The following is a 12,792-nucleotide window of genomic DNA, read 5'->3' on the forward strand; positions in this document are numbered from 1 at the left end:
ATAAAATTTGAAATTTCTTATCATATTTTGATGAACAACTTAAATGATTCATGAGTAATATTAGTGTAATAATCTCGACTCCAAAACCACAAAATCTCATTCCAGATGTTATCGATGAATAAGGCTCGACACTAATTTTCGAGAGCAGTGTTTATTACAGCAGCTTCAAAGCTAAAAATATTCGACTTTTAGTTTACATTTTTCGGTTAAGTATTAAAATCTATCTTACATTTTAGTGCGAGAATGTCGCCTGTGCTTCGCTACTCGATTGCTTTCGAACCCGGGTCTATCCGAGCCAGAATACGGAAATCACTAACATGGAACAAATAACTGTATTAAGATTCGAATTTCACTTTCAGTTAGATAAAGCAAAAAGAACTTACGGTTAGCTATGCTCTGAATTCTATCAGGCAATTCGTCGAGTACTGCCGAAATCGAGTGGTATCGGAACGGTATCACTGTTTCAACAATCGATAATTAGCGAAATTCTATCCTAACAATCAAGTATCAAAGACAACTTACATTAAACGAGGCACTAATTAATCTACCTGGCAAAGTATCGGTGGTTCGGAATGGTGGGATCACTGTACGAATATTAACTGCTTATTAGCTTTCGTCAGATTTCATAAAAGGAGCAACTTACGGTTGGAGAAATCGGGGTCTTGTTGCACTTCAACAAGTGATACCTTTCCTACGGGAAATCACCGAAAAAAGCCTTAATTTCACGACAAACAAATCACTTATTACTTGCTCAAACAAGACGCGCACAAAAGCCGGGGAAATAAAAACAAGATGGTTATCCCAACAAGAAAAAAGGTCGTCATACACGGTGCTGGTTGTTGACAACCTAACCAATGCTGCCAGTGGTGCCGACACCAGACCACAATTCTACATCAGTTTTTCAAAAAAAAATTCACTTGTTGATAGTAATTCAGTCCCAAATATTGAATCCCAACGAAGATAGACTAAGCTTACCAGATTGTCCGGATTTTGACCAGAATTTCTCACTAAATTTGCAAAATCAATCGAAAATTTCAATAAAGTCATTAGAATTATGTATCTTGCGTCCAAATAATTTTTTTAAACATTTTTTTCCAAAATATACATAAACAATTTTTTTGGAAACTTTAAACATGATTCTGAATCGGCTGATGTGTTTCAATTTAATAAAAACAGTTTTCCACGTGTTTTTTTTCTATTTCAATGGAATAATTCCATAATTCGCCTGCAAATTGGCCAGATTTTCGAAAAATCATTTTAAAATGTTGTTTAAATTTACAAGTTCAATTAGGAATAAATGAATAAAAATCATATTGAAAACCATAAATTCATAATCAAATAAAAGATTTCTGGTTAAGAGTTCTAATAAAAATTTCGTTTTTTGGTTTCAAATTCATAGGATTTCTTAACTGAAATTTAGATTAAGGATTTGATTTTAGGTTCAAAATGCAGAATTCAGACTAGGAAATGAAATCCCAGGTTTGTATCCAGATTAAGCTCAAATCTAAGTTTTTAATCAATATCAGAATATCAATTTTTAAATTTCATTAAGTATTCAAAATGGAGGAGGTCGCAGTTTCATAACTTTGATTCTTGGTTTAAAAAAAAAGTTAAATTCAATAAAAGTCAGTTGGGAAACACAAACCTGATGATAATCACCCATAAAAAATAAGATCTGGATTCATTTCAAAGAATTTGCTTTTTCAAAAATCTAGTTTTAAATTTTCACAGGATCACAGGATTATAATAATGAAATATAAAAAAAATTAATGATAATTTTTGAACTTGTTTTTTATTCTCAGGTAAAATTTCTGCTGGTATTTTTATTTAACATTATTTACATACATTCCAGATTCTTCATTCTTTAAAATCAATGGTTCTAAAACCTAAAATGTTAATTTTTATTCGAGTTTACAAAAGTAATTAATAAACCTTATTTGAACAGTTAACCTAATTTTTTACTTTTATTTCTGAATGTTTGATACATTTTCGCCCATACTTAAAATTGTTATGTTTGTGGTTCAAAAGAATTAGCTCCCTAATGTAATAAATAAAAAAGTTTTTTCTAAATGAAGCGTTAAAAATCCTTTTTTTTTTGTTTCGATTATGATAGTAGTTCCTACATCATTGTGCCATTCGCGACTTTTCTCAACAATGCAGTTGGCACACCAATCACTTATCTGGAACAACTGTGTTCGATGTTTACTCTTGGGCTAAAACTCACGGACATCCTCTCAGAAGGTAACTGATTTACCAACTGAGCTATATCTCAAGTACCTACCTATATTTTTTAAAGCTTCATGAAAAAATGATATCTCCTAGGACTTATTTTCAAAATTAAATAACTTTTCATGCAGAATAACTTTAACTTGAATGATTTGTACTTAGTATATATATATACATTTTTTCACGTGTGTATGCATTGTTCAAGCAAAAATGTTATAGGAAAAAATTGTTATCAAAACCCCCCCCATGAGCCGGTTCTTCCTGCGGCCCTGAATCAAGCTACACAGCAAAAAAATTCTAAAAGTATACGGAATCTTAAACACGAGTAGTCTAATTTTTACAAGTGTAAATCGAAGACGATGTAATTTTCAACTCCTTTTGATGTAATTTTAGTCTTTTTTCAAAAAGTGAATAGAAATACATTGTTTTGCTACAATTTTACATTCCGTGATGTAAAGATCAAGCGGTCAATGAATTTTATATCACACACAGTGTAAAATTGTATGTTTGATTTAAAATTAAATTGAAATGTTTAACTTGTGTGGCGCGCGTCGGATACAAAGTATAAACAAGCAAGAAAATTATTCGAAAACGAGTCGTAGGCGTAGCTCTAGCATTTCCAGAATCCTTCAAAAGCTGGTAGGTCAAAAATGTCATATTGAAAAAAGAATTCTGTTGAAATTAATCAGTTTTCTCTCCATTGCAGCAAGATCAGATTTTTCGCAGCGGCAGTGATTTTTCGGAGAAATTTTCGTCAGGCGGAGGTGACGCTGACCGAAAAATAATGGTGTTCTGGGACGAATCGAGGATCCTGGTGACGGTCATCTGTACAACATCATCGTGCTGGGAATCATCGGATGAAACAAAATTCCAGGCTGACGCTGTGCGTGATAGTGCATCTTTTTAGGTTATTTTTGGAAATATAAGCAAAATTAAAATTTTAAAAGCAGCGTATTCATTCATCGACAACAGCAAAACCTGAATACTTAGCAGATTTCTAATATTTACGATAATAAATCTTAAAATTTACATCCCTGTGTATTTTTATACGACGGCTTTCGTCGTTCGATTTCGTGCATTGTTTTCGATCTCAATTTACACGCTCCAAAAAATACATTCTTGGAAAAAATACATCGTGATAAAACTTCACATAAAAATCGTTTTCGGTCTAAAATTACACGAATTTTTCTTGCTGTGCAAGATAAGCTAAAAAAAGACACCGTGAATTTAAAACCGGTCGGCATCCAAAAATTCGTTGCATTTAAACTTGGTATAACCTATTTTGATGGATGAGTTTACGGATACAGTTCAAAACTTAGTTATGGTCAACACCCTTTCAATTAGTTTACTAACAGCTGTCTGCTTCTGAATTCAATATGTAACGAACATAAATGACTGTGATACACACCTACGATGCCAACAAAAAAACATCCGCTGCTACTAATTACAGTTTTGTTTTATTTAACAACAACGTTTTTCGCAATCATTCAAGCGCAATAACGCGTGCGTGCGTACATTCTCGCTCACCCAATAGTGGTCATTTTCATCGCTCGCACATTCGATTCACTTATAACAGTGACGGTAATTTGGTTAACGCCTAATGTGTATAGTAGTCAACTAAACTATAGAACAAAATACTAAAAAACAATCAACAAAACAGCTGTTGATGTACGCTGTCTGGTTCAGTTTGCACCACTAGGTCAGCTACTGTTAGGTAATTTATAGGTTAGGTTAGGTGGTAATTGCTAGTTAATGCAATGCTACTCTAAATAGGTGGATACGATGTTATGTTAGTCGTCAGTATAGGTAAGATGAGTCGTTTGCATGCACTACTTTTACAAGTTATGCTATCGTTAGTGCTCAGTCTAGTTTGGCAATGTGAGATGTAACTTATTGGTGAGAAACGCTTAAAGATATCCCGGTCGGGAAGGTGTGGCGTTAATTTTCTGAGAAATTGGGCTGAAATCACACGAGAAAGAAATATTATTATCTCATATATATAGAAGGAATAAGTTAAAGTAGTACTAAGTATCTACGAAATAAATAATTGTGATATTAAGCTTAGTGTTTCGGTTGTTGAAAGTTGCTCAAAGTTCGTCAGTGATCCTGTTGGATGAAATTTCAACCGTCTCGACCGAACCTTTAACCCGTGTCTCTTGCACAGTTTGGTTCGCCAAGAGACTTGGTATAAAGGAAACGGTATCCGTTTCACTGAAAACCGAATTGTGTTCATCGTGATCTTGCGTGGGTGTCGATGGATCAGGACTTGTCAGTGTAATTCGCGATGTCGGTGTTGGTGTGCTGTGGTATGACAATTTAATGTTTTGCAAAATGGAAACAAAAATCGATACTCAATATCGGAGGTATTCAATACACAGAATCAAAATAAAATAACTCACCTATCTCTTGTTTTAATTTCAGCATTTACCGTCACTCCTCGCGGTTTGCGGAAGTCGCATTCGACCGCAAATGCAGCATCTCCAGGTGTCACCAGATCGGGATCGTGCTGCACTACCACAATGTTCGAATAGACATCGCCATTGTTGATGGTCTGGCACTGATCGAGACTGAACTTCATCTCCAGCGACTTTCCGGCACGTTTCGGTTTCACAAAACATGGCTCCGACTGTTTGTAGAAGCTACCCCGGGTATACATGACGCCGGTGAAATCTTCTTCCGTCTTCAGTTCGATCCGCATCGAGTCCGCTCCACAGCGCAGGTTAACCTTCTGCAGCCCATGAGTCGAGGGATCGATCTTGAACTGGTCGCCCAAGTCTTGCTCGAAAAGGCTCTCTGTAGGAAGAGATAGAATCAGAATTGCATAATTTAGTAGCCAAAATAGCTTTGTTGAACTTGGAGTGGAATGGATTAGCGATAATCAAAGTCATTTATTACAAAGGTGAACAGCTTTTCTGGGTCTGATAACTGATAGTGAACTTAGTGCCAAGGAATCCAAACAGGTATGAAATTGATTTCGTATGGTCATATGACGTTTAAAACAAAGTTTGAAAATATCGAGATTTCACAAGCGTTTTGTCGGAATTTGGTTTGTGTGACCTCTGATACCATGGCTTCACATTCTAGAACTAGCTCTCCGTATACAACTTGAACTATTTTACTTCATGTTCCAAACATTCCTTAACAACAATCTAAAGTGAAACTTCAAAAGGTTTTATTAATGATTTTAACAAGACTTGCTAAGGCCTGCCCCGACTCAAATTGCATCAGGGTGAAAACGCTGTAGAAAAAAAACTAGTTGACCGATCCTTTCCAAATTTTCAGATATCCAGATATAACGAATTAATGAGCTTTGGCATTTCCACTTCATTTATACTAAATGCCACATCCATATAATAGCTTATCCAGCCTAACATTGTTCATTAAATAAAATGAAGAGTTAATCACCGTAAATTTATTTTATGAAATTATTTTATCGGTTATATGTCTTTTGAGGAACAAAGAGAAGATTTGTGATGAAAAGTTTTTCAAATTAAAATTACCCTTCCGTTCATTTTTAACATCATTCATCTTATTCTAACGTTCTACCCGTCTATAATCTTTCAATTCTTAAATATTCTTTCTCAAAAGACATAACATTTCACCGATATAGCCGATAAAATAATTTTATAAAACTGTTCATTAAATTTTTGTACAATTTTTTACAAAGCTTCCCCTTTACAGAAATCACCTTTTTATTAATTTCTTCCTCAGGATTAATCTCCTCGAGATATTTTAGAGGTGTTTGCTAAAAAATCCCAGTATTTTTTCGATAAGTCTTAAGTTCCAGGGCATTGAGAGGTTTCATGTCCTTAGGTACAAAAGTGACCACCTTGAGTCCAGATATCTCCAAGGTTTTATTTGAATAGTGGAACGATTGAAAATAAGTCAAATTGGACTGAAAGTCTGTCCTATAGCTTAGTTGAGCATTTTAACTGACCCAAAAATGCAGATCCAGATACGAAAAGCCCTTTGAAGTTTTTTTTTTAAATATTTTGAGTTATACCTAGAAAAAATAACGAATGAAACTTATCTTATTCATCGCGCAAAAAGTCAAAGCTTGCAGTTGATTTTCCTGTGCAACATTTAAGGTGAGAAAATGCATGCCACACACTCCATTTGAAAAAGGAAGGCTAAGAGCAACTGTATCCGAACAGGATCAGATTGACCAAGGAAAATGATAGTTCTACCTTGAGACATTTTATTATCTTCTAAAGACTGTTTAATACATTGAATTTGATAAAAAAAAAGATTTCATTCGAAAATTTAGAGTAAAAGTGAAAAACCACAAAAAATCTATAAAACCAAACAATTCCAATAAAGAAGCGCTACGAAAAGAATCTGAATGTTCTACTTTGCAGGACTCATTATTTAGAACTTCCATTTCGCAAACTGTTGACAGTAACAAAATCATCGGCAAAAAAATGACAAATTTTGAAGCAGAGGAATATTTATGTAAAAATTTATGATATTGGATGAATAATCTGAAGTGTAGCCAACCTACTTCTATCGATAGTGAAAATTTTTTTTCAATTATTTCACATTTTTGCAGCAAAAATCAATCTTTTTGTCGGTTAAAGTACTTAGTTTTTGGTTCTTGGATTTTACAATTGCTAAAAAATTTTGAAACGATGGAAAAAATTGTAATGTTTTACAATAAAAATTAAAAAATACTACATAAATAAGGTTTCCTAAACATCGTCAGATTTCCCGATTCCCGGGAACGCTATAATGTGCGGAAAATGGACAATCTACTGAAAACATGTATGTAATTCCGAATTACTTTGCTTCAAAAATAAGCATGATGCGTGATCCTGAAGATGAATAAGAAAAATTTTCATAGAGCGAAAATAATATTTCTTTTTGGAGGTTAAAGGAAACTAGACCCTTTAATCAAACGACATTAATCTTTAATTAAAATGAAACAAAATCAATAAATAAATAAATGATCTGATAACTACTTTTGCTCATTGCATAAAGGAAAAAATTTAATTTTTTAGGATAATATCCAACTTTTTCCATTATAACTATACCGTGCCGGCGCCAATGCACACTGGTACAGAACATCAATCTAGCGGAACTAAATTAATAGCGCCCAGGGATGAAAAGATATACTTTTGATGTCTTCGACAACATTGCATAGTTTTACAAGGCGCATACTTTGAAATGAAAAATAGAGTCGAGGGATCCACCAATAGCAAGATGAAGAAGCTAACTTTTTTGTTAAGCATTTTAGAGCTCTTTAACTGCTGATACGTGGGTGGCGATAGAAACATTCAAAAATCAAGTGTACAACAAAATTGTCATTTTTTTCGCATTTAGGGCGAACACGAAATTATTGCAGCACATTCAACAAGGCATAACTTTTTTACCATTGGGTAAACATCAACCAAATTTTGCACACTTTCTCATTGATGTGTATTGTGCTATCAAACTCGAGGTCGTGTTTTTCGTTTCAACGAAAATGGAGGTGAATTAACGCGAGTCGAGAGAACAAATTCTTTCCAAACACCAGGAATTTCCTGATATGTCGCACCGGCAGTTAGGAAAAATGTTGAAGATTCACCATTCAACCGTCTCCAGAGTGTTGAAGCGGTTCTAGGAGCGGTTGACGTTGGACCACGGCAAAGGAGCTGTAAGAAAACCGGGACCGGAGAACAAAAAGACGGAGGGAAAGGTGAAGCGGACGATTAAAGCAAATCCCAACGTCTCAAGCCGTAATTTGGCTAAAAAGATCGGCATGTCGCAGAGCTACATCTAGAATCCGAAGAAGAGAGCTGGACTACATACAAACATACAAGTTACATAATTTCTCAAACCGCGATGAGCGGCAACAATCGACGACTAAAACTCGGGTGCGAAAGTTCTACGAAAAGATGCTGACAAAATATGGATGCTGTATGATGGACGACGAAAAGTATATAAAAGCAGATTTTAAGCTAATTCCGGGGTTGGAGTTTTTCACCGACAAGAGTAAGTTCGATGTGGGCGACAAATTTAAGAAGAAGAAAATGTCAAAGTTCGCCTCCAAATATCTCGTTCGGCAGGCCATCTGCTCTTGCGGACTGAGGAGTGAGCCTTTCGTGACAAAGGGCACAGTAAATGGCGAGATCTACAAATCTGAGTGCCTTGAGAAGCGCCTTTTGCCGTTCTTGCAGCAGCACGACGAAGTTCCTCTATTTTGGCCAGATTTGGCATCATGCCACTCGTCTAAAAGTGTCCTGGAGTGGTATGAGCTCAATTCTGTTCATTTTGTTCCAAAGGTCATAAACCCGCCAAACTGTCCGGAGCTGCACCCGGTGGAGCAGTACTGGACAATGATGAAACTGAAGAGCAAGAAGACAGTCAAAGACGAGAGGGACATATCGAGAAAATGAAAAAAAACTGAGAAACTTTGATGGAGGGCATCAAGTGAAAATACGTTCCATTTTACACTCGAGGCTCCATCGATTAAGTTTTCTTTTGATTTTTGTAGTAAACGTATAAAACTACCCTAAAATTTTGGTTTGATTCTAAACATTATAAGAAAATTTGCGTGTAATTTTCGGTGTCGCAATAATTTCGTGTTCGCCCGTTAAGAACCTTCAATTTGTTCACTTTTTCATTTTTCTTCACAAATGATTTTTTATAAAGCTACAAATAACTAACGTTCGATTTTTTTTGCCGAGGTGCTCGAATTCAGTACAAAAAACTGAATTACAAAATAAAAAGGGACCCGCTTAGCTCACTCGCTAAAAACAACAGAAATGATCGTTTTTATTTTATTCCTGACCTTAAAGAAGCAGAAAAATTTATTCCTAGTATGGCAAGTGAATGGTACTTAGCGTAGGTATCAGAAAATGCGAAACATAGAAATCTTCATTGTTGAATTTCGGAGAAAATAAAGATAAAATTTGAAAAGTGTGCGGTGGTGCTTTAACAGCAATTCGTTGAATAAATTATATATTTAATTTATCGTTCCAAGCTATGATCGCAATAATTTAAGAGGAAAAATATCTTTTTGAAGTCTCTAGAGATCAATTGATTCCATAGAAAACATCCCAAATTTATTTAGTTTTAACTACTTCTGTCATTATGAAGTTCAAATCGTTCCCCATCGAATAAAAAACATGGAATTATTTTTTTTTATTTTTTTTTTCAAATTGAAAACATTTGAATATAATAGAAAAAGCTCTTTTAGACATATTTTGTTCAATTTTTCATCCAAAGTTTTATGTGTTTTGCGAGAACAGCTTAGATGTTTTGATACATTTAGCACATTTTCATAAAACATTTTGTCTATTTAAGGCATTCCGGTTAAGAGATAGGATTGATTCCTGTCACCCCAAAAATTAAATCACTCCAGGGATCAAGTCTTCACTTCTCCTCTATTGTTGGGTGGTATTGTTTATGATAATCCGATCACTATTTCTGCTAATAAAGTCAAACCACAGTAACCCGGATCAATACGACCCCAATCGAATAGTTTTTTAAACCAAAACTAAGATTAAAGCTTTTATGTGCTCTTCTAGCGGTTTTGATAAGTTGTCTCGAAGATTTCGTGTAGGGGGAAGTGTTCCTAAATGCGCATGTTGGGTAATATGCGCATACAGCCGATTGACGATATGGCTGGAGATTCAACGTATCTAATCAGTGCAGATTGAGGGTAATACGCTATTGAAACATGGCATGAAGAAATTTGATGGTTATATAATGCCAAAAAAATTAAAAAATTCAAACAAGATTTTTGTCAGTTTTGTTATAATATATTGAACTTTAATTATCGTGCGTACAGATTCTGTGAACAAAAATTTCAATGGTTTTTCTTTCTTATTCATCTGGAAATCAGAAATTCAACAAATTGAAGCTTTTGGCAAAGTTGTAAATGATAAGATATTGGAATAAGAGACAGGTTCTGAATGCCCATATCAAGGCAGGTTAAATGCCTATATCAAGAAAAATAGATTAGTTTTATAAATTTTTTACTTTTTATCATTTAAACATTAAATCTACGCTCAAATAACGATCTTACAGCGAAAAAAGAAGAGCTTCATACTGATCCGATAAAAACACGATATGGACAAAATAATACCATGAAATATGGCCATATGGCATACCTAACTATGTTTTATGTAAAAGAACTAGCGATGGGATTCACCAAAATTTCAGCCTTGACGTATGCTAAACATCCGTTTCTACCATTTTAAATTAAATAATCTCAAAATATTGCAAGTGTTAATGAAATATAGCTTAAAACATAAATATGCGCATTTAGCCCGCCAGTTTCGGAAATCGGCTATTTTGACTTCTTTTATCATAAAATTATTTTCACAAAAAGTGTAAGAGATTTTAACAGAAAAATTGCTCTAATGTATATAAAACAGATGTCCGCTCATGTGTATATAGTTTTCAGACTCCTATCTATTGGAATATGGGAGAAGATGAGTGCTTTCCTTAATATGCGCATATAGCCCGCCTCTCCCCTATCTAAAGCGTTCAGCTTTGACATCAACTAATGTGCGTCTATTCATCACCACGAATGAGGCCTCAATTCTGTTTAAAACTAAAGGGTAAAAAATTATGGCATCCTTGTCTCCGAAATACAAAACGACATCATTTTAAAAAAATCGCAAAAGGAATGTGTGTTTTTTGCTTATTAATAAAACAATAAATTCTAAATATTATTTAGATTATTCAGCCGAAGGATCAAAAGATTGCTAACAAGGCAATACACCGTTAGCACAAAAGCATTTGGATTATGAATAACTTCTACAGTTTTGCTTCAATGGACTTGAAAATTTGACACAACATTCTTGAAATGTTTTACAATAAGAAAATAAAAAAATAAAAAAAAATCGATTTTTTGAAAGTGTTAGACCCTACCCCCCCCTTAAGGAGAAAAAACAAGTTGTTGTAGCATCCACCGTTTCCATCAGATTTTGTCCACAGTATCCTTGGTCTGTTTTAAAATTCTAGGGAAGCGTATTTTTCAGCCTTTTTTTATTTTGATTGTATTATATTGTAAGAGTATGATTTTTTATAGTAAAAAGCAATAAACTAAGAATCACAAAACTTTATGATGAAACGAGTATTTCCAAACAGCTTTCTGTTTTTCAGTTGATTGAGATATTCAACCTCTGGTTACACCTGCCCTGTTGAATTTTTACCTAACAAAACCAGCTCACTTTTACAGTTTTAGATAGGGTCAGTGTTTTGTGATTCATCGGATTTCCAATCTAGTATCACCGATCGTATTGTTTATTGTTTATGAATCAGTTCACCTTTTTGTTTAATTCAAATATTTTGGAGAGATATAGAGATGTAGGCCACCATTGAATTGATTTCAATAGGTTTCTATGAGGTCAACTTTTTTATCACAATTCGGTATAATGTTCCTATTTCTGGTTTTCTGTAAATTTACCTATGCAATTATTTCAATTATTTAAGCTTCCTCGAAGTTTATTTTTAATTGTCTCATGTTATCAGATTGCTTTTTTTTTCCTTTTTACACATCACATAACTGGAGTTATGACATTCCTTCATCGCTTAATTTATCATTAATTGACGCTCACCCAACTTCCTATCCGCTGTGCGACAAGCGGCAGCCAAAATAACTTTTCTTTGAAGTTTATATGAATTTTAATCAGAACAAATCGCCCCACTGATTGCACGATTAGGTCATCACCGTAAAGCCTCGTCGGTGACTTTAACAAGTGCGGAGTTCAAGTGATCTTTTCAAGAGAACATCGGCACTTTTATGAGGCGCAGCCTTCAGGACAAATATTCAACCTTTTGTAATGCACCATAATCACCACATTGTTCCACAAAACAGACTAACCGGTTATTTTTTGTTTACTTTTTTAGCATGAAGGTAATATGATTCACAAACACGTGTTGACTACTAAAATCCAAAGCTAACTATGGTGATTATTTACCTTCAGAATTAGCCTTTGCCAATATCGTCACGAAAAGTACGCCGAAAATCACGAAATTCACCATTTTTGCTCACTGCTGCTAGAATGCTATTTCAGGTTCCTCGCCTACTGCCTTATTCCAAAAGCAAATCGACTGAACACAAAGCACCGTTATTCTCGCTTGCGTGTTGCGCTTGCGTTCTTTCTTCTTCTCGTATCGCTGAACTGAGCGCGTCTTCACTTGTTGGCAACCTGCCGATGACTGTTTGTCGATTGCCTCGACGAAGGTGTTATTATATGAAACACCACCGTCTAAGATGATGGAACTTATTTCTTACGATTAAAAACAACAAAACAGCCCTCTCGATCGAAGTAAGCTTTCGTTGACGATCGGTTCGTTCCAAACTCGTGGAAAAGCGTTCTTTTCACCCACTGCGAACACCACCATCATCATCTCGATTAAATCAACCCACCACAATCCAAAACCCACCGGCAAGAAGGTCCCAACCGGTGCTTTTCTCATGGCTTGGTTCTTAAACCACGTGCTCTCTCGCTCTACCTATATGTAGGTACTTGCCTATATGCGAAGCCCTGTTTTTGATGCGTGTCGTGTAAGACAGAAAGCCATCGCACCAGTAGTCATAACATAAATCATAACAATTATCTCCAAAGCAAA

The 12,792-nt window shown here is 34.8% G+C and overlaps 1 protein-coding gene across 1 annotated transcript; it reads right to left on the reverse strand.

Annotated features, from left to right (window-relative positions):
- Window positions 1-3,668: 3,668 nt before the first annotated feature.
- Window positions 3,669-12,410, reverse strand: LOC129757873 (uncharacterized). The gene is made up of 3 exons (XM_055755228.1): window positions 12,138-12,410; window positions 4,626-5,019; window positions 3,669-4,527 (listed from the first exon to the last, which is right to left on the reverse strand). Exons 1-3 carry the CDS (start codon window positions 12,199-12,201, stop codon window positions 4,314-4,316), a joined length of 672 nt encoding a protein of 223 aa, XP_055611203.1. The 5' UTR covers window positions 12,202-12,410; the 3' UTR covers window positions 3,669-4,313.
- Window positions 12,411-12,792: the final 382 nt, after the last annotated feature.

Source organism: Uranotaenia lowii, chromosome 3 (assembly GCF_029784155.1).
Source record: "Uranotaenia lowii strain MFRU-FL chromosome 3, ASM2978415v1, whole genome shotgun sequence".
Taxonomy (NCBI): domain Eukaryota; kingdom Metazoa; phylum Arthropoda; class Insecta; order Diptera; family Culicidae; genus Uranotaenia; species Uranotaenia lowii.

Coding starts and splice junctions, on each gene's coding strand:
- LOC129757873 (XM_055755228.1), bottom strand. CDS start 12,201: ATGGTGAATTTCGTGATTTTCGGCGTACTTTTCGTGACGATATTGGCA. Junction 5,020..12,137: donor GGCAAAGGCTAATTCTGAAG/GTAAATAATCAC, acceptor CTCTTCCTACAG/AGAGCCTTTTCGAGCAAGAC. Junction 4,528..4,625: donor GAAATTAAAACAAGAGATAG/GTGAGTTATTTT, acceptor GTCATACCACAG/CACACCAACACCGACATCGC.